Source organism: Convolutriloba macropyga, chromosome 9 (assembly GCF_964194025.1).
Source record: "Convolutriloba macropyga chromosome 9, txConMacr16.3, whole genome shotgun sequence".
Taxonomy (NCBI): domain Eukaryota; kingdom Metazoa; phylum Xenacoelomorpha; order Acoela; family Convolutidae; genus Convolutriloba; species Convolutriloba macropyga.
This window is the reverse complement of record NC_134476.1, coordinates 48,463,366-48,484,211: the sequence shown is the minus strand read 5'-3', so window position 1 is coordinate 48,484,211 and position 20,846 is coordinate 48,463,366. Positions and strand designations below refer to the sequence as shown.

The 20,846-nt window shown below is 34.7% G+C and overlaps 2 protein-coding genes across 2 annotated transcripts in view; one reads left to right on the top strand and one right to left on the bottom strand.

Annotated features, from left to right (window-relative positions):
* Nucleotides 1-1,500: 1,500 nt before the first annotated feature.
* Nucleotides 1,501-2,486, top strand: LOC142346250 (uncharacterized). Its single transcript, XM_075398765.1, has 2 exons — nt 1,501-1,814; nt 2,045-2,486. The coding sequence occupies exons 1-2, from the start codon at nt 1,501-1,503 to the stop codon at nt 2,424-2,426; spliced, it is 696 nt and encodes a 231-aa protein (XP_075254880.1). The 3' UTR covers nt 2,427-2,486.
* A 7,292-nt stretch (nt 2,487-9,778) lies between these two features.
* Nucleotides 9,779-20,846, bottom strand: part of LOC142346249 (protein furry homolog-like) — a 144,509-nt gene continuing 133,441 nt past the window's right edge. The window contains exons 43-46 of the mRNA XM_075398764.1: nt 19,980-20,222; nt 15,977-16,215; nt 13,331-13,515; nt 9,779-10,429 (exon numbers count right to left, since the gene is read on the bottom strand). Of these exons, the coding sequence (XP_075254879.1) occupies nt 10,041-10,429; nt 13,331-13,515; nt 15,977-16,215; nt 19,980-20,222 (1,056 nt within the window). The 3' untranslated portion in view covers nt 9,779-10,040. The remainder of the gene's footprint in view (nt 10,430-13,330; nt 13,516-15,976; nt 16,216-19,979; nt 20,223-20,846) is intronic.

Sequence of the window (20,846 nt, the reverse complement as noted above, 5' to 3'; positions counted from 1 at the left end):
GAGGAAACGTTTCCATTTTTTGTGTCATGATGAAAAATGTCTCTAAGTTTGAAGGTTTTCAAAAATGTGTTTGAAACTGTTGCCACGACTGGAAAATGGTCACTAAATCCCATGAACTTCTGTTAATATTGAAGACCGTTTTTGCGAATTATGGAGTCAAATTGGGTTGTAATAGAGTTCTAGTGACCCTTTTTGTGAACGTTTGTATAATGAAATGCTTATGGTCCCATAATATCCACATTCATATCCTCATAGTCATAATTTTCATCTGGTACGTAAAAATCTCTTCCAAAGTGTGGACAAAGTTGAGCCGAAAATTAAATGCTGAAACATTTCGTCGACGTGCTTTTTTTTTCAAGTCTTTTTGTCTCACTTATTTCTGTATTTCAAAAAATACTTGCTGTATTTTTGAAAAACGTCTGTGATGTGTTTCAAATCGGTTTCAAAAGCAGAATCAATTTTGTTTTATTCATTGAAATTTCGATCAAGCTAAGACAATAATAGTACAAAAGAGGCCCGCTAAAGATTGGTGCCCTCTATAAAATAATTTAAGACAATTTCGAGGACTGACAACAAGATGACTTATTGTTCTTGTTTTAAAATTTTCTGTTGACAGTAATTACAAAGAGGGGTTTTTGAGATGCCAAAAAGGGGAAACGTATCAAAGGTTTTTAAACTTTCAAGTTTCAGTTTCTTTCAATACACCAAAGTTAAAAGAAATCTTTCTAATTGCATATAAAAGCTCAACCAGGAATGTTTTCTGAGACAGCCGATTAAAATATTGGGTCTTTCCCATTATAGCCCCCCCCCCCCCCCCCCAGCTTAGTGGTAAGATAACCTATAGCCCCCCTCCCCCAATCATGGCAATTATACCATAATGGGGGGCTATAATTTCATGGGGGGCTATAATGGGAAGACCCAAAATATTTACTCTCCTTAAAGAATAAGGTGGCCTGACTATGAAAAAAATCATTTCTACTAATCAACAACTTTGCCTGCTATAATTTAATTAAGGATTAAAAGACGAATTAGAATTGATGTGATGCTACATTTATTTGAGAGGCAAAACTGAATATAAACTTTCAGTTCTAGACATATTTTAGTAGATGTCAGTAAACAATCAATTTATTTCAGCAAAGATTTCCGAGGTGAGCTTCAACGCGAATTTCAATGGCAATCATCCCCTCAAACTCGCGTTTTAGAGGAAATATTAGAAAAATTGGAAAATATTTCTGTATAAGATAGCAAACGATTGGAGAAATTTGCGAATCGCAATTCGGCGCCGGCTATCCGTCGCAATGACTTTATACGTTTGTATATACCGACAGGGGTTCCTCTTTGAAATACCCAATTGAAATAAATAGTCTTTGTATGATCTTCAAGGAAGAGTTAAACTGCTAATCACATTTCATTCCTTAACAATTAATAAGAACTCATAATTGCGCTCCAAAAGGATAATTGTTTAAAGTTACTTTTCGATTGTTTCAAAGGATTAAACTAATGCATATAGCAAACTACAACCAATCATATTTTCAGTACTTACACACACTGATTTCGACTCACAAGAAGGAATCACAACAAATAGAATCTCCTGATGAAAATGAGAACGTCATCAACTCCCCACCTGTGTCCTACTTGATCAAAATGGACGACGATGGTAGTTTCGCCCCTTTCCGGATGACAAAGCTGATCAAAGAACTGGTGACCGAATCCCCGAAGAGGTTGTACGGTGGCATGCGTCTGGTTCCTCCTCCACAACACGTGAGAGCGAGGGGTAGGGGCCACTTTGCTATTGACAAAACCGACTATGGCAGGTGAGATATGAGCTTGTCAAACCCTTTCCCTTAAAATTAGATAATTTTTTCAAGAAATCCTTTGTAAAATTTCGGGAATGTGATGTCTTTCAACATACAAATGAATCACAAAATTTTAAAAGACCTTTATCTAAAACTATTTAACATTTGATTCAAATTTTATTTCCAGCTTACCTAATACAATAGCTATGTGGCCTTCAAATTGAAACTAGTTCGCTTCAATGTTTCAGTGGTTTCTACCCTTACTACAATTTTGGCTGCTTCATCGTTCTTTCAACTGACCTGCTCCACTATTTCAAGGAAACGAGTCAGGCATGTTTAGCTGTAGAAGATGTGACTATCGCTCTCGCTTTAGCCGACAAAGGAATTAGCCTAACAAACGTGCATGGAATTAGTCACACAGGTCATGTTTGGCTTAATCGACACCATAATGAAACAAGTGCAATGTCAGCTTGTAACTTTTTAAGCCGGTTGGCTGTTTTTAATGGCCAATTACAAGACGTGTATGTGAGATATCTGATTGAGAAAACTGACTGCAATGTTCAATTAGACGAAATTATGAGGAGGTCGATCATGCAGAAGACTGAATTTAAAGTAGAAAGTATTCGATGATGAATTTGTAATCATGGTTCTATGGAGTCATTCCCTTATATATTTTTAATAACTTCATCTTGTACAATTAATAGTTCGTTTCTCTGTAATAATTTGAACAAACAACTTTTTCAACCTTGAAAAGGGAGATTTAATTGGGACCAAGAATTGAATGGCATTGTTCTTTTTGAGAGTTCCACGAACTTGTACTGCAATTAAGAATAGACAGCCAGTTCTCTGTAGATGAGAGAATCAACCCTCAGAAGAAAGATAAGAAGTTACTTGACCCCCTTGGTGACAAACAATTCTATCATGACAAGGTTTTTTCAGAAATCAGTGCTATATGATGTTAAGAGAAGCAACTATAGCAAACAGATAGCCAGAATATAGCTGTCATAGCGTCGTAGTAGGCATGTAGTCTGAGAATAACCGACCGTGAAAAGAAGAAAATCAAAAAAACTAGAAACTTTTGATTGACAAAAAATTAGTTTATAATAAGCCTTTGAATGAATTGAACTTTTGTAACAATAGGCTGTCGTCAAATTTTCCATTCGAAAAAAAAATAAACTTTGTTGGTTTCAAATCATACAATTAAAACAAGCGAAACAAAACAAATTAAGCGTGGAAGCAAGAAAAGCCATTTTAAAGTGAAGTGAGAGGCAAAACATTATTCGCGCTTACGAATAAAAAAATGCACCATTGATTTCGACAATAATAAATTAAGCGGGACTTTTCAATCTAATAGAAAACAATGCGTTAAAAACAGAACCATTCAGATTGGGCGGCGATTAACCATGGAGTTCCTCAGATAACAGTCCTGGTGCTCTTGAATTTTTTATACTGTATAATAACAGTTTCCAGGAAAAACAGAAAAATGAAGAAGTTTTACAAATCGCAGGTGACACATATTCTATATTAATATTATTAATAACATTAAAAATAAAGAAGTTCACTAAACTGGTTTCAGCAATCTCAGTAAGTCCCTAACAGGGCTTGAAATATATTGCATTCAAACAATGTTCATCTATATGGGTTTGATTTGTATTTAAAACTGTTCTTAGCTAGATCAAATGGATAGTCTCTGACTTCTTTTTTGGATTCGGAGAGACTTGAATATAGGATATAATTGGGAAAATCACGCACCAGTAACTTTGAATTGTTGTATCATGTAGTTCGTTAGAAAAAATCACATCGGCCGCGCTGGCTTTTACAATCGTTCGAATATAAACATCTTTTCTCGTTAGATCGTGCTTTTGGATGTCCATTTCTCCTATGCCAAAATTGTTCTCCCCGAATACTACTCCAAAGCAGAAAAAAAACCCCAATTCAAACCTACAGTATTTCCGAATAAAAGAATAATTATGAGAAACAGAAATTGTCAACATCGAATAGAGTTAAAACTCGAACTATTTTGTCACGTTACCCGACTTATTGTTTTGCAAATTGAAGAGTTTCAGTATTGTGAAGCGTCCGTAGAACAATTGATCTACTCGCTTTCTCTGGGTTGAATGATTGACAATGGATATGAATTTGACGATGAACTTAAAAAAGGCAAAATTTGGACACTGCAATTAGATCAATTTACTTATTAAGGCCTCTAATTGCATTAAAGCAAATTTTTTACGTTTCAAACCACGCCTCTTGCCAATTTTGAAATGCAATAACATTTTTTCCCGAGTCTTTCCAAGCTTCAACACTTCAAAGAAGAAATAGACACATGAAATATGGTTTTAAGGTTTGCCATATATATATATATATATATATATATATATATATATATATATATATATATATATATATATATATATATGCATATATATATAAATATATATATATATATATATATATATATATATGTATGTATGTATGTATATATATATATAAATGTATATATATATATATATATATACATACATATATATATATATTTATATATATATATATATATATATATATATATATATATGTATATAGCCGACCATTCTCTACAAAGTCTGAATTTTTTTACCTGGAGAAGCAAATTCCATTTTTAGGTTGTTCGATTTTTTTAAGCATTATAAAAAAAACAATCGAATATTCAAGAAAACATTGTTGAAATTATTGGGAAATTGTGAAATGAGTGAAAATGCGGGAACTGTAAATTTTTTCAGAAAAGTTTGTGTTAATCTGCCTGGAATGACCGATATGATATCAGCAATTTCAGCAGAAAGGGGAACCAAGTACCAATATAAATCAGAACGAGAAACAAAAACTTATGTTTAAGAAAAATTTTGAATAGCGAAACGATCAACTCACATGAATGTGTTCCAATAGACAGATCAGTACAAGGTTTGAGAACAAATTTCCACTAGTAGTTTAGTGTCCAAACTATTATTACGCTTAATAAGCTATTCTTAAAATGTAATTTTCAACTGAATTTTTCATGGTTAAAAAAATTTTACATTAAATTATAGAATAAACGATCGCGAATCATCGCAAACATAGTCTTAAATGTAAGTATGTAGAAGGAAGTCAGTTAATGAATGAACGAGGGGCTCTTTTGAAGTGAGCACGACAGCACAGTGAATAACAAAAATTTCGACGACAAAAAAACAACAGGGCAAGTCCTGAAATACACGCCCAACTTCTGGATGAAAAGACTTACAATGCTTAGACGAGACAAACAGACCGGTAAAAATAATTACTTGGTAAATTACCGGTAAAAACATAACTTGTTTCACAATTTTGGAGAGAACTAATATCAATGTAAATTGTATTTCTGTTGTAAAGGTAACGACAACCAATTCATTCTTCCTATGAACATCTTAACAGAACAACAAAATAAAATTTAGCGTTAAAACGTCTTCTTGACTTGTTAAAACTAGAGGCAAAAAGAAATAAATGAAAAACTTAAAATTACCAAAAAAAACAAATACATATTTGCTGAAGAATCAAAATTTCAATATTTTCATACAATGTACTGCGAAGATCTAGGCTAGCACTCAACTGCCGGCTCAAAATATTTTTTGCTATGCACAAAAACACCAAAATGACAAAAAAATTATTATTGACAAAAAAACAGAATAAATTTTAATAAAAAAAAACAAAAAACTATCGTTTAGCATAACAGAAAATTGTCTGGACAGAAAACAAATTGAGGCAAAACAGCAAAAAATGATATAGCAAAAAAAAATCACAATAAATCGCTTTCATTCTTAAAGCCGATTTCCTCGAGACTATTTTCAGCTCCTAAAATCTTACAGGGCTGACCCACAAGCAAGCGCTAAAAAGTTTTATTGCCGAATTGAGTAACAAAACAAAATTCGCAATTATTTCAAAAAACGATGGAAAAAAATTGAAAAATACTACGTTTTGGTTTGAGTTGTTTTATCTTTAGATATCCCACGAACACTCACAAAAAAACACCCAAATTTTTTATGTTACATTTTGAAATTGTCCTCAACCTCGGTGCACCTAGCAGCTATACACCCAGTCATCCCACGCCATAGACTCTAATACAGTCAGAGACCTCTTGGCTTCACTTTTGCAAAGTTCATCGAAAAAAGTCATAGAAAATCGTTAAAACAATGCAGCAAATAGCTTGAACTACAGTCCAAGAAAATGTATAAGCCAAAACTCTAATCAGCAGTTTCAATACAAGAACGTGATCAACTTTTTCGATAAGCGTTTACCATAGGGGATCTCAGACAGGATATATAATGGTGTAAAAGCAACAAATCCTTATTACGTTTTAATTCATAAACATTGGAAAAATCGTAAATCGAAACTTATTGAGTAATGCCACTACTGATAATAAGACAAAAAGGTCGACAAAAAAAGAACAGAAAGAAAAGGGTTAACAAATCTACAAAAAACTTTTGAAAAAGAGTGATTGTTTATAACTGCACCTTAATGGATTCACATTAGAGTACGTAGCAAGAAACCCAAAACGGTATGAAAAAAATAAAAATTTAAGACAATTTCTGAACGCGAATAGTATGGATGTAAACAAAACTGACAGCTGCCAGCAACATAGTACTGAATAATTCTAGTTTTAATTTGCCTGATGAGGAAATGGACAACAAATTAAATTACAAGATGCGGTCAAAGCTTAAAAATATACTGATCTACTTGAAAGCAAATAGTGTCAAAACCTTCAAATCAACTATTGATATTATTCAACTGATTTTTTGCTTCATATCAGCCAATGAGACCTTTAAGATACTAAAGGACAAGACAAGGAAAAAAAGAACAAAAACATCGGGCAACTATAACGTCACAAAACAATTGTCACCTTTTAAAAGCATTAGTTAAGCAAATTAGAAAAGAGCAGAGAAAACAGATTTCCAATCGAAAAGCTCTCTCTCTCAAAACCAATTAAGTTCGTTCGAACACTGGTTTGTCATATTCTTTTGAAATGCATTTGAAAAAGCTAATGTCTTCAAACTATTCATTGTTCGGTACCTATACAACTCCAGTATGCCTAAATTGGCTACTCCAAGTTGACTTTTCATTGCCAACAAAAAGCAAAAAGATGCGAGTCTAAAAGTTCAAAAAATTGTCAAATAATTATACGTCACTGTTGCAAAAACGCTCGAATCACTGAACAAAATATTAAAACCATGAAACCATTGGAAAAATCGTCTAAGCCAATAATATTAAAGTCTTCAAGATACATATTATTAACTCCAAAAGTTCGTCTCAGCCAAGGAGGAATAAAATTTTAGCGGAAGAAGAACTGCAAATGTTTTTTGAGTTTCTAGGTTTGGGAAATTGTGATAAGTTATTCTAAAAATTTTAATCAGTTGGTAGCAGAAATTCTCATGCAAATGGCATTCCATTGAGCATGCTATAGTCTAAAAAATGTCAAAAACTAGCCTCATTGTTTGCAAAAGGACTAAAAAAGCTCTAAAGAGACAGAACTAAATGAAGCCTCATTAAAAATGAGTTCAAAGCAAACCTACAGTCTTGTCGATAGTCCATAAGTTTTAGCTAAAAATATGATTTGTGAGCAAACTTTCTGCGTTTTAATTAAGATCCACTCTTTTATTTCAAACTGCTGCAAAAAAACATTCTTTGAATATTTCTTCAAACTGGATCAAGAATAACTATTTATTTTATACAAGCTTCTATTTCGTGAGTACCCTAAAAAATCAAAATGGAGGCAGACAGATTCCCTTGTATACACTTTGTGTACTTCAAATTTGAATGTATTTGACTTGCTTATTCTGCTGCGACACCCAGCTCAGTGAGCAACGAACAAACGTTTAGTTGGTTGGGGCGTACTACTAGCTGAACACGTAGATGCGGGTGGGTCTCGAGGGACAACAATCAAAAGCTCCAAAATTGAATTGAACCTGGAATAATAGCAACAGTTCCCGGAAACTGCGTTGATACAAAACTCGCAGATAAACGCAAATGATTCCATAATTATTAGACTTGGTAATTATAGCTAATTGAAACAAGGCTTAGGTAAACGGAAATAAAAACTGAGTTATAACGAATTATCCCAATTCTATTTTAATTTAGCTTTTCGACAATAACTCTATTTTAGGTGATTTTATTTTAGGTTGTTTTACTAAGCACAAATGGAATGCAAACTTTGCAAATGGTGCTTTTCAAATGCAGATTAAGCAGATAACAAAGAATGAAGCTACCCTAGAGAAATAGAATTTCAAGCCAAAACTGCAACAGCTTTATTGTTTTTAATCCACTACCCTAAATTTTGACTGCAAACAATTTGGCTAACCCAGCCTTTTGATCGACATGGTTGCAATTTTTTCAAAAATTTTAAGAAATGTAAACAAAATAATTGCGGAATCTTTTCAGTGTGCCCATGAGCAATTACTATAACTCAAAATTCATTCAAAATGACAAAAATTCATGTCCATCTTGAAAAAAACTTCTAAACACTCTTATAAATATGCTCCAATTAAAAGAACCTCTAGAACATTAAACTATTGGACTCGGACTAATCGCTCTCGAACTTAAGGCGGGACTCAATTGAAATTTAAGCTGCTTTAGCCATTCTAGTTTTAGAAAAAAATTTTAAACATAGCCGGCAGATTGCCGGAATAGCTGCGAAAGAATAGACCTGCGTGCCATATAATTGAGATAGAAACAGCTACAGATCTAAATTGAAAAAATCGACGCCGCTCAAAAAACTAGGTAAAAAACATTCAGCGATAAATATATAAAGCTTATTAAAATTCATTCCGCAGAAGCCTCTTAATAGGGACCTTTACTGCACAAATGAGTTCCTTTGACCTTAAACAAATTCAAACTAAACTTAAGTTTTAAGTGCAAAAGTCATTTTATTGAGTGAGGTAAGTAACGTATGATCAAAATCTAATCACACAAATAACCTAAAAACTTTTGCTAAAGCGAGTGAGAAATGACGTCACGCGCGCAAATGCCGTTAGTGAGAGCAAGAAGTCATAAAATTTGACTTTTTCAGCTTTGCTGTGTGAACAAATGTAAAACGAAAAAAAGAGCGTCAGACGACGAATCAAAAAAACATAGCAGGACAAGTCCTGATGTACAATTCAAAAAATTTTCATTGACTAAACAGAAAAAATAGACCTAGAATGAACTATGAGTGATTTGAGAAAACCATTTTTTAAAAATCAGATGTGAACAAAAAAACCACTAGCAAGAAATTAAAATTTAGTTCAAAAAATTAGGCCTAGAATGAGATGTGAATGGTTTGGGAAACCCATTTAGAAAAAAGCCAATCCAAAAAATCGAAAAACAGTAAAAATCAGAGAGAAATTGCCGCATGTGAACGAAAAACCACTACCGAGAAACCGAATTTTTGTTCAAACACCGTTTTCTCACTCTACTTTAAAATTAGAGCGAAAAAAAATCACGCCGCAAAACCACTCGCTTTTTCGCTCCATTTCCTGTTTCGGCGTGACCAAAATCACTACTCCAATTTGACTTCAAAAATCATGAAAATGTGTGAACAGATCTTAAAAAAAAGACAGCGCCCCAATACAATTCAAATTCTTTGAATTGTAAAAAAACCAAGAGCACCGCAATATAGCTTCGCTCAGCTTACAGCTTCGCAGCTATAAAAAGACACGTTTACAATAATTGCTTCATACTTTGTTCCACAGCAGTTAAAAACCAATGTTTGGCTTCATCAAGTCGAGTAAAACATAAAAAGCTCCCATTCGTTTTATACAACCTCCTCGAAATCTTTTTTAGAGCCTCAGCGATTGCTTCACAGCTAGTATCAACTCAGTCCTTCATTTTGTAGACCTTACAGAATCCAAGTCAGTCCCTCTTTTCCAGAATTCCAATGGTCTAAGTTACTCTGTGGACAACCATAATGTCCCAAGTCGCTCTTACAGTTACCCTCGGCCTATGAGCCTATTCGTTTTGATGACAACTAACTGAATTCTAAGTCAATTCACTTCTACAAAGCTGTAACTAATTAATCTCGGTAACGATCAAGGATATTAGGACAGTAAACACAAAAGCATATTTGTCGATAATTAAAATTCGATAATTAAAAAATTTCATTCATTGTCTTAAATAAACCCCACGCGGATTGTTTGAGTTTCTGTCCGCTTTAAAACTAACTACTACAATACTTAAAAATTATCTAAATGGTCACAAAATGATTGTTTTCTTCATCTCTCATTGAGTTAGTTATAAATACGAAACTACTGTAGTGTTCGACGTGGATTCCTCGTCAGTATAAGTGGTAGAAAATCTGTCACTTCGAGATGTATTTCTGGAACGTTGTTCATACTGTGTTCGGGTAAAATAAGAACTGGGAGGTTGAGCGGGATCTCTTGACGTCGAGGCATGCATAAAGTCGGTTGATCTTGAGACATCGTCATTAGAGAAGGCAGACCTTCTGGTACCGGAAAGTTGCCGGTTATGTAGAGGAGAGGAAGATTCTGTAGTGAGTCTCAGAGTCTCAAGTTGAGATCTCAATCGAGCACTGTTCGAGCCAATTTGGTCAATACAGTCAAGCCAAGTTGCTTCGTCGTCCATCATAGAGCATGCAAATGTTCCAATAGCCGCCGATTGTCCTGAAATCATTGAAACTAGAATATGATGTTCAGCCTTTTGTAATCCGATCAAAAGAAAAGGAGGGAGTTCGTAAATATCCTATTTTAGGCTCTGAAATTTTACTGAATAAGCTAAATATGCACAGCACCGTAGATACCAGAATCAACTTGTATATTTCATTCACTTTTGTCATGTCCTCGCGAAACAAGTGAAGTAACAAGAAACAGTGTTCGACCGAAATCTCTACAAAACCAATTTTTAGTATACTGGAAAAAAATTTTCAGGAAAATATTACAAAATTTGGAGTTCTACATTGATTGTTTTAACCACTACTTATTTGAAAGAGCTCTATGCTACGTTTTTCTGAGTAACCAAAAAATTTTAGCTTTGCCTCAATTTTATTCACTACGTATATTAGCTTTTATCTGTCAACTGAGTAGAACTATTATGTTCAGCAAAGTTTTCGCTGTCATATTTGCGATCACAATTTCTAAAACCGAACAATGTCGGGCGAATTGATCTCAAACGACCGGCGAGTGATTGGCTTAGGCAGTAGCCAGCTGGGGCTTAGGGCTGCTAGCATAAGACCCGCCGCCTCACACCCTGAAATTGTCTCCTGAAAACAGTTTTGGTGAATCGCTTACCCAGAGACTAATAAGGCTAAGGCTCTAAGAGAGCTGCTCAGCCACTGAATGCCCCCCAAGCACTACCGGTTATCCCATTTTTGAGGACGAAAAGTCAAATGATGAGACGAAAAATCGGTAAAGCGAAAAATCGCATTAAAAAGACCACAGGACTAAAATAATTGCTACAAACTTCTTTTGAGAGCAATTAGTTAGCCACTATTCCTGCAGCATGCTTTCAAATAGAAACGTAAACCGACTATGTCGGATGACTTGCTCTCGAACAACCAACGGGGACATTTAATTTAGATGGGGCGTAGCGTATAAATGGTTAATGGGTTCGAACCCGGACCTCTAGGTTGGTGGCCTGACATCTTAACCACTCAGCTACAATAACTTTGATTTCCATTCGCTCACAATCCATTATACCAACAAACTTGATTTCCGAAACATAGCCGGCAGATTGCCGGAAAATAGCCGCGATAGACGTTTGTGGCGTTACATGAATTGAAACAACTATAGAAACAAAATAGACAGATCGACCACCAGTCCTTTAATAGACCACTAGACTTTTTGGGTTAGCTTCGGACTGTCAATTTCATGAGACACTTAAGCTCTACGAGGAGAAAGCCCTAATAGGGCTTTTCAAAATTAGGATCTTTCCCGTTTGTGCCCCCTCAGCTTAGTGGGCGCATATTATTTGCACCCCTCAGATGCACGTGCAATATTTGGGGGGGGGGGGGGGGGCACAAACGGAAAAGATCCCAAAATTAATATTCGAAATCAAAAACTCAAGACTCTAACATTCAAGAATTAGGGCATATGTTTGGCACTACTTAGATGCATACTATAGACCTTTAATAAGTAAATGTTCATAAAATTTAAAGTTTCATAAGTGAGCTAAGAAGTCAATTTTTTGAGCGAGGTAAGTCATTGAAAAAGTCAAATCCAAGAAGTCACGGTGAGACGGAACAAAACTCTGTTAGACGAAGTGAAAAACATAGCAGGACAAGTCCTGACGTACAATTCAAAGAATTTTCATTGACTAAACAGAAAAACCAGAGCAAGAATGGACTATGAGTGAATTGAGAAAACCATTTTAAAAAAATCAGATAAAAAAATAAGAAAAAAACAGAAAACCAATGTCAAAATGCCGCATGTGAACAAAAAAAACCAGTAGCGAGAAATGAAAATTCAATTCAAACAAAAAACTAGGCCTAGAATGAGCTGTGAATGGATTGGGAAAACCACTTAGGAAAAAATCCGATCCAAAAAACTGAAAAAAACAGTAAAAATTAGAGTGAAATAGCCGCATGTGAACAAAAAACCACTACCGAGAAACCGAATTTTTGTTCAAACACCTTTTTCTCACTCGCTTTTTCGCTCCATTTCCTGTTTCGGCGTGACCAAAATCTCCAATTTGACTTCAAAAATCATGAAAATGTGTGAACAGATCTTAAAAAAAAGACAGCGCCCCAATACAATTCAAATTCTTTGAATTGTAAAAAGGAGCGCTATAATAGCCGCCTAGAATTGAGGACACGGCTATTAACAGGAGAAACTTAGATCACTGAAAAATGAATCCCTCAAGAAGTCAGGGAATATTCTAGAACAAAAGCGCTAAAGCGTCAAGCAACAATTTTGAATAAAGAGATACACGCGTTTACAAAAATTGCTTCAAACTTTGTTCGAGAGCAATTAAACATGGAACTGTAGAAATGGCACGCAGGCAAACATTGAAGCATGCAGCTGTAGCCTGTTCAGAAACAATTTTCATATTTCGTCCCATTTTTCCACTTAACTTCCTTAAGATCGCCATCTAAGCCGAAAAGAACGACGATAAGTTCAAACTATAGCGTAATAGATAAAAATATTTGTTTCTAATTTAAATGGTGCGTTGTCTTTTGATGGACCAGGCTTTGTAATTACTGTCATTTAATTGCTCTAACTTGATGGCAGGATTTTAATTTAAACCGCCAATGAAATAAGTCGGAGCTGGTTTCAACCATCTATTCTGCCCAGCCTCCCAATTTACCCAACGAGAAAGCAGAAACGTTGCTAGTTTGATTCCTCTATCTAGTTAAATTCAATCCAGTTTCAAGTCGTTTCGAGAAAATGATTAAATGTACTGCTGAAAGCCAGCTAGGGTAAATTAAGCTCAACAACTGTACAGGACTTTCTTAATAAATATACAGCATCCTTTGAAATCAGCTAAAATAATCTTCAAATTTAAATCAAACCAGAGAACATAATGTCCTCGCAACAAAAATGACTGATTGCTATTCATGAATGACCAACCTCTGCATTTATGATGAAGAGCGAAGTTCCAGACCAGTGCCAATAAAATAGACCGGTCAGCCGAGTTCACCAAAAACTGGGATAGTTGTCCCGATTGATATTTATCAGCCGATCGTGAATAAGTCAGATTCCTATTTGGAGAAGTATTCACAAACGCATCTTCTTCCGTACTTCTCAGGGAACACCTGGAATAAAATCAGTACTACTATTACAGACAGTCACAAAATCTTCGGTTCAAAATTATTGGAAAATTTAAGAGACATTAGCTGAAAACACTTTACAAGGACAATACATGACTTCACATTACATACATTTACTATACTTTTCATTACTATACTTTTACTATTTACTTTTCATTTCTCTGCAAAAAGACGCTCTGTCGGGAGCAGAAATTCTCAGCTAAGATCAGCATATTGTTACCCTTTATGGTGTGAGATTGAAACTTTTTGTGTACACTAAAGGAACATATTCTCTTAGTTTTAACATAACCGTCAGATTGCCGGAAAATAGCCGCCGTTGATTCCCATAACCAAGATTGGGATTGAAAGAAGAGAAAAAAATAGTGAAAAATGATTTTCGTACAAAAAATGTTTAAGTGCAAAATAATTTGATGTCAATTTGGATCTGAACATAATCCTGTTTCGTAGTTAGACAACACAGGGGCTAGTATCAATACCAATAAGCATTAGAGATGCTAACTAAGAACAAAGTTTGAGTAACGGGCATCTAAAACCGGGCTTTATCCCGTGCCTATTTCCCATTTCGTTTTTTTAATACTGACTCTGTTCATATTGAATTGCTTTGCTGAGCAGCTGTTGTCTAAAAGCACTTTGAGCAGAACGAGAGAAGAGTGAAACTAGCCTAGAGAAGTCAAAAACATTTCACGCAAAATGTTCAACAGGCTGTTATCTAAGGTAAAGCGAACAAATTTTATTCGACGAAGTAAAAAAAAACATAGCAGGACAAGTCCTGATGTACAGTTCAATGAAATTTCATTGACTAAACAATTAGATCTAGAACGGACTATGCGTGAGTTTGGAAAACCAAGTCTAAAAAAATCAGATAAAAAAACAAAATCAAATGTCAAAATGCAGCGAGAAAAAAAAACTAGCGAGAAAAGTAAATTTGATTCTAACAAAAAACTAGGCCTAGAACGAACTATGAATGGATTGGGAAAACCATTTGGAAAAAAATCCGATCTAAAAAATTGAAAAATTAGTAAAAACCAAAGTGAAATTGCTGCATGTGAACAAAAAATTAGTAGCGAGAAAGCGAACTTTTGTTCAAACACCGATTTCTCACTCTACTTTAAAAATTGAGCAAAAAAATTTCAAACCGCAAAACCACTCGCTTTTACGCTCCGTTTCCTGTTTCAGGTGTGACCAAAATTACTCCTCCAGTTTGACTTCAAAAATCGTTAAAATGTGTAAACAGATCTTAAAACAGCGCCCCAATACAATTCAAATTCTTTAAATTGTAAAAATAGCAGGAAAAGTCCTGACGTACAATCCAAAGATTATTCAATAACTAAAAAAACTAAAGCTGGAACCGACTATGAGTGAATTGGGAAAACCGTCTCTAGAAAAACCAGATTAAAAAATTTAAAAAAACAGAAAATCAACGTCAAAATGCCGCAAGTGAATAAAAAACAACTAGCGAGATATGAAAATTTAGTTCAAACAAAAAACTAGGCCCACATTGAACTATGAATGAATTGGGAAAACCATTTAGAAAATAATCCTATCCAAAAAACGAAGAAATAGGAAAAATCAAAGCGGAAATTGCCGCATATGAATAAAAAACCAGTGGCGAGAAAGCGAATTTTTGTTCATTCACCGTTTTCTCACTCTACTTTAAAATTAGAGCGAAAAATTTCACGCAAAAACACTCACTTTTTCACTCCACTTCCTGTTTCGGCGTGACCAAAATCACTACTCCAATTTGAATTCAAAAATCGTAAAAAAAGTGTGGAACAGATCTTAAAAAAAGAGCGCCCCAATACAATTCAAATTCTTTGAATTGTAAAAATAGCAGGCGAAGTCCTGACGTACAATTCAAAGATCTTTCATAAACTAAACAAAAACTAGAGCTAGAACGGCATATGAGTGAATTGTGAAAACAATTTCTACAAAAAATCAGATCAAAAAAATAAAAAAACAGAAAATCAATGTCAAAATGCCGCGTGTGAACAAAAAACCATTAGCTAGAAATGGAACTAAGGTTCAAACAAAAACATAGGGCTGAAATGAACTTTGTATGGATTGCGAAAACCATTTAGAAAAAAATAAAATCCGGTCCAAAAAATAAAAAAAAACAGTAAAAATTTTACGCCGCAAAACCACACGCTTTTCGCTCCCCTTCCTGTTTCGGCGTAACCAAAATCACTACTCCAATTTGACTTCGAAAATCATAAAATGTGTGAACAAATCTAAAAAAAAAGAAAAAGCCTCAATACAATTCAAATTCTTTGAGTTGCAAAAACCTAGCCGGCAGATTGCCGGAATAGCGACATCAGAGGAAATCAACGCTACCAGGACGCTGTTGGACTTATCTGGTTCGTTTCCAAGCGCCTATTGGAAGAGTTGTGCATTTTTCAACGTTGATCAAAATTTACAGCTTGGTTTCTGTCAAAGGAAACATACGAACCTTATTCGGTTGGAAATGAACGCCGCATCCAGCAAATCCTCCTCGGAGGGATGAACTTTCTTCGCCAAAATCTGTTTAAGCATTTCAAACAATATCTCATCGTTGCTTCTGCCACCATCTGCGGAATGAGATTCAAGGTAACGTTGCAATCTGTGAGGAGTAGTTGAACTGCCATCGTTATATCCGCCGCCGCGAAGAAACTCGGCTAACAAGCTCACGTTTTTGGACACATCCAATATCTAAACGCGCAGCTGATAACTCTACAACTTGTTTAATGACAGCGAATAAATAAAATGAAAAATAAAATTATAGGGTCAATTGTATTTTTGCAACAGAACCACAGACAGCGCCCTGCTTACGTTATAATAGCACTCAAAGAGCGTTATCGTCCCGTTTACCACAATTTTTATATTAAAATGCAGTTTTCATCTCAACAACATAATCAGCTATCAATTTTGAACATTCATTTTTGGTCAAGCAGTTGTATTGGCATAACGAATGATTCGGTTATTTATCGTTGCCACATTTTTCAAAAAAAATGGGATAACTTTCTGCTAGCCCACTAGTTTTTTGTTTAGATATTTTTCGAGGGCATCACAGGCTAGCATATGCGGTATCAATTTGAAGCTCTCTGCGTCGAGAATTTCACTGCAGAGTGCATTTTTTCAATTTTTTGCATTTTTTCAAATTTTTTTTTACTATTTTCCACACAAAATTTCAGTCAATTTAGTCTGACTTTTAAAAATCAAATTGAGACAAAATTTTGGTTAAAAGCCAACAATATACAACAACTAGCGGCATCTTTGCAAGAAGTATATAGTACAAAATACAAAAAAATGCGTTTTTTAAAGAAAAAATTTCCCACATTTTCAGACAGTTTTCAAATATATTTTTATGAATTGTTCACCAGTCAATCATTTGTGTCAACCTAATTTTTTCATTATATGTTTAGTTTGTTTTAAATCTTTGCTTAAGTCTTGATAAACAGGGAGAAAATCATTAGGAGAAAATCAAAAATTATTTAAAATCAAAAACTTATAAAACTTGCTGTCGAACCCGATAACCTCAGAGAAATTTTATGTTTTAGTGGTCGCTTGCACGTTCTTCGCAGGCAAAAGTGACTGAAGATTTATCAACGATGATTCACTCTGCATTTTATAGTTTCTTGGACTACACTGGGAAAGGAAAACAAAAGTTTTTATACTTTTTTGACATTAAAAAAAAATGTCACCACCTCTTAAGTCGCTAATGAACTGTACCTCAAATTTTTTTCATTCATTTAAACAACAAATCTGAGTTGTTAAGAGCAGCTCTACCTACGTACTCAGCCAGCTATTACTGATTTCCAATTTCATATAATTTATATTGTTTTTTTGAGTGCAGTCTTTTTTTAGAACTCTTCAAAAAAATTGATTATTTTGAGGTGAAGGGGAAGTCACATTTGAGGATGTCACATCAAGAATCAAATACAAAACTGATATTCTAAAAATTTGCAAAATATTTCAAATTTTAAAAGGAAACTTCCACATTTCGCAGTGAAAATGTCCACAACTATTTTTTATCTCTGGAGTTATGTCAAGTGCACATCTGCAAGACTTGAAAAGCTTCGTTGGCCAGTAAAAATCGTTAAACTCAGAAAAGGACAAAAAATTTCAAAGATTTTCAGAACAACTGCAAATTTTAACAAGATCTTGCTAATATTCTAGATATTCAAGTCTTCAGAACCATTTCATTGTCTGAAGAGACTATCTAGTATCCATATTTCAAGCTTTAAGTAATTTCACAGGCTCAGAGATCCAAAAACTTCGATAATGATTAAAATTTTCCAAAAACTTGAGATTTATCAAAAAATTGCTTAAACTGGAGTCATTAAAGTATTGATAACAATTCTATTAACTCTAGAGACTATGCGACAGCTTATCATCAAACCTTGCAGGAGGTCCCCAGGACCCTGGTGCCGGAAAAAATTATAAAAAGATCAAAAAGATTCAAAAACCTTAAAATTGCAAATAATTTTTAAAATTGGTAATTTTAAAACCTTGAAAACATTCCATTACATCTAGAAGCAATGCAGTAACCTAAATTCAAACCCTAGAGGACGTTATGTGGCTTAAATGAAAAAAATCAAAAAACTTAAAAAAAATCGCAAGTTGCACAAAAAAACTGCTAAAATGTGTGATAAAAAAGTTGAAAACTAATCCATGACCAACAAAAATTTTTCAGTAACTTACTATCAAACCCTAACGGAGAGTTTCTGTTAGACTGAAAAACCTGAAAAATGACAAAAAATGCTTAACAAAAATTGAAAATTCTTGGTGTTGAAATCTTGAAAAACATTCCATTCTATTTAAAAATTACACACTAACCTATTTTCAAATCCTACAGGAGGTTCCTTGGCTCTTGTTGATAGAGAAACCTATAACCGACAAAAATTTTCAAAAAAACTTGAAAAAAATGAAAACATTATCAAAAAATTGCTAAAATTTGTGATATTAAAAAGTTTAAGACTTTTCCCTGGCCAATAAAAACTTTTCAGTGACTTATTGTTGAACACCTAAGGAAGTTTGCTGGCCTCTCGGTCTGTAAAAACTTGGATAATGAAAAATAAATGCCAAAAAATTAAAAAAAAAATTGCACTTTTTTTCAAAAAAAGGGAAAATTCGTGATGTTAAAATGTGGAAACCATTCCACTACCACTACAAACTAAGCTGTAACCTATAAAAAAACCCTAGAGGAGGTACCTTGACACCTAGAAAGCTTGAAAAAAATTATGAAAATTAGTATAAATTGAGTAATTTTACTGATCGGTTGTTCGAACGTAGACACGGTGGAGCGGGCCGGGGCGGGGGGGGGGGTTCACCGGGGGGCTGATGGAGAGGGAGGGGGTGAGCGACAGTGGGGTGGGGGGGGGGGTCAACAGCGCGGTGGGGGGATGGAGGCAGTAGTGGCGGGGTGGGGTCAACAGTGGGAGTTTATTCAACCTCTCTTCCGCCCTTCACACCATAAGTATAGGTCTCCGAAACTGTTAGAGCTGAAGCAGAGCTGAAAGGCTCTAAGAGCAAAACGGAAAGTCAAAAGCTTTGACGAAAAGTCAAAAGCGTCAGACAAAAAATCGCATAAAAAACGACCGACAGGACTAATATAATTGCTATAAACTTCGCTTGAGGGCAATTAAAAGGACAGCGCCCAAAAACAATTCAAATTCTTTGAATTGTAAACAAAAGGAGCACTTTAATAGCCGGCTGAGAAGCTGAGGCGGCTATTAATAAACATACCCGGCAGATTGCCGGAAAATAGCCGCCGTTGATTCCCATAACTCTATTGGGATTGAAAGAAAAAAATATCAACAAAATTGATTTTTGTGTAAAAACATTTTTAAGTGCGATTTAATTTGACGTCAATTCGTAATCGAACATACTCCTGTCTCTCAGTGAGAGGCTACAGGGTCTAGTATCAATACCAATAAGCATTATAGATAGTAACTAAAACTTATGAGAAGAAAGTTCGAGTACCGGGCATCTAAAAATGGGCTTTATGGGTTTATCCCGCTTCTATTTCTGACTTCAATTTTTTTATACTGACTCTCTTCATTTTGAATTTTTTTGCTGAGCAGCTGCTGTTTAAAAGGACTTTGAGCAGAATGACAGAAGAGTTAAACTAGCCTAGAGAAGTCAAAAAGATTTCACGCAAAATGTCGAAAAAGCCGCAAAATGGGTAAAGCGAAAAAAAGTTCGACGAATTAAAAAAAATAGGAGCGCTATAATAGCCGGCTGCGAAGATGAGGGCGGCTATTAATAATAAATTGTTCGTAGAGTAGAGAGACACCTCCCCCAGTACCATTTAGAGGTAACACTATACATGGTACAAATACATCAGAGAAAATCGACGCTACCAGGACGCTGTTGAACTTATCTGGTTCGTTTCCAAGCGCCTATTGGAAAAGTTGTGCATTTTTCAAAGTTGATCAAAACTTACAACTTGGTTTATTTCAAAGGAAACATACGAACCTTATTTGGTTTGAAATGAACGCCGCATCCAGCAAATCCTCCTCGGAGGGATGAACTTTCTTCGCCAAAATCTGTTTAAGCATTTCAAACAATATCTCATCGTTGCTTCTGCCACCATCTGCGGAATGAGATTCAAGGTAACGTTGCAATCTGTGAGGAGTAGTTGAACTGCCATCGTTATATCCGCCGCCGCGAAGAAACTCGGCTAACAAGCTCACGTTTTTGGACACATCCAATATCTAAACGCGCAGCTGATAACTCTACAACTTGTTTAATGACAGCGAATAAACAAAATGAAAAATAAAATTATAGGGTCAATTGTATTTTTGCAACAGAACCACAGACAGCGCCCTGCTTACGTTATAATAGCACTCAAAGAGCGTTATCGTCCCGTTTACCACAATTTTTATATTAAAATGCAGTTTTCATCTCAACAACATAATCAGCTATCAATTTTGAACATTCATTTTTGGTCAAGCAGTTGTATTGGCATAACGAATGATTCGGTTATTTATCGTTGCCACATCTTTCAAAAAAAATGGGATAACTTTCTGCTAGCCCACTAGTTTTTTGTTTAGATATTTTTCGAGGGCATCACAGGCTAGCATATGCGGTATCAATTTGAAGCTCTCTGCGGCTAGAATTTCACTGCAGAGTGCAGTTTTTCAATTTTTTGCATTTTTTCAAAATTTTTTACTATTTTCCACCCAAAATTTCAGTCAATTTAGTCTGACTTTTAAAAATCAAATTGAGACAAAATTTTGGTTAAAAGCCAACAATATACAACAACTAGCGGCATCTTTGCAAGAAGTATATAGTACAAAATACAAAAAAATGCCTTTTTTAAAGAAAAAATTTCCCAC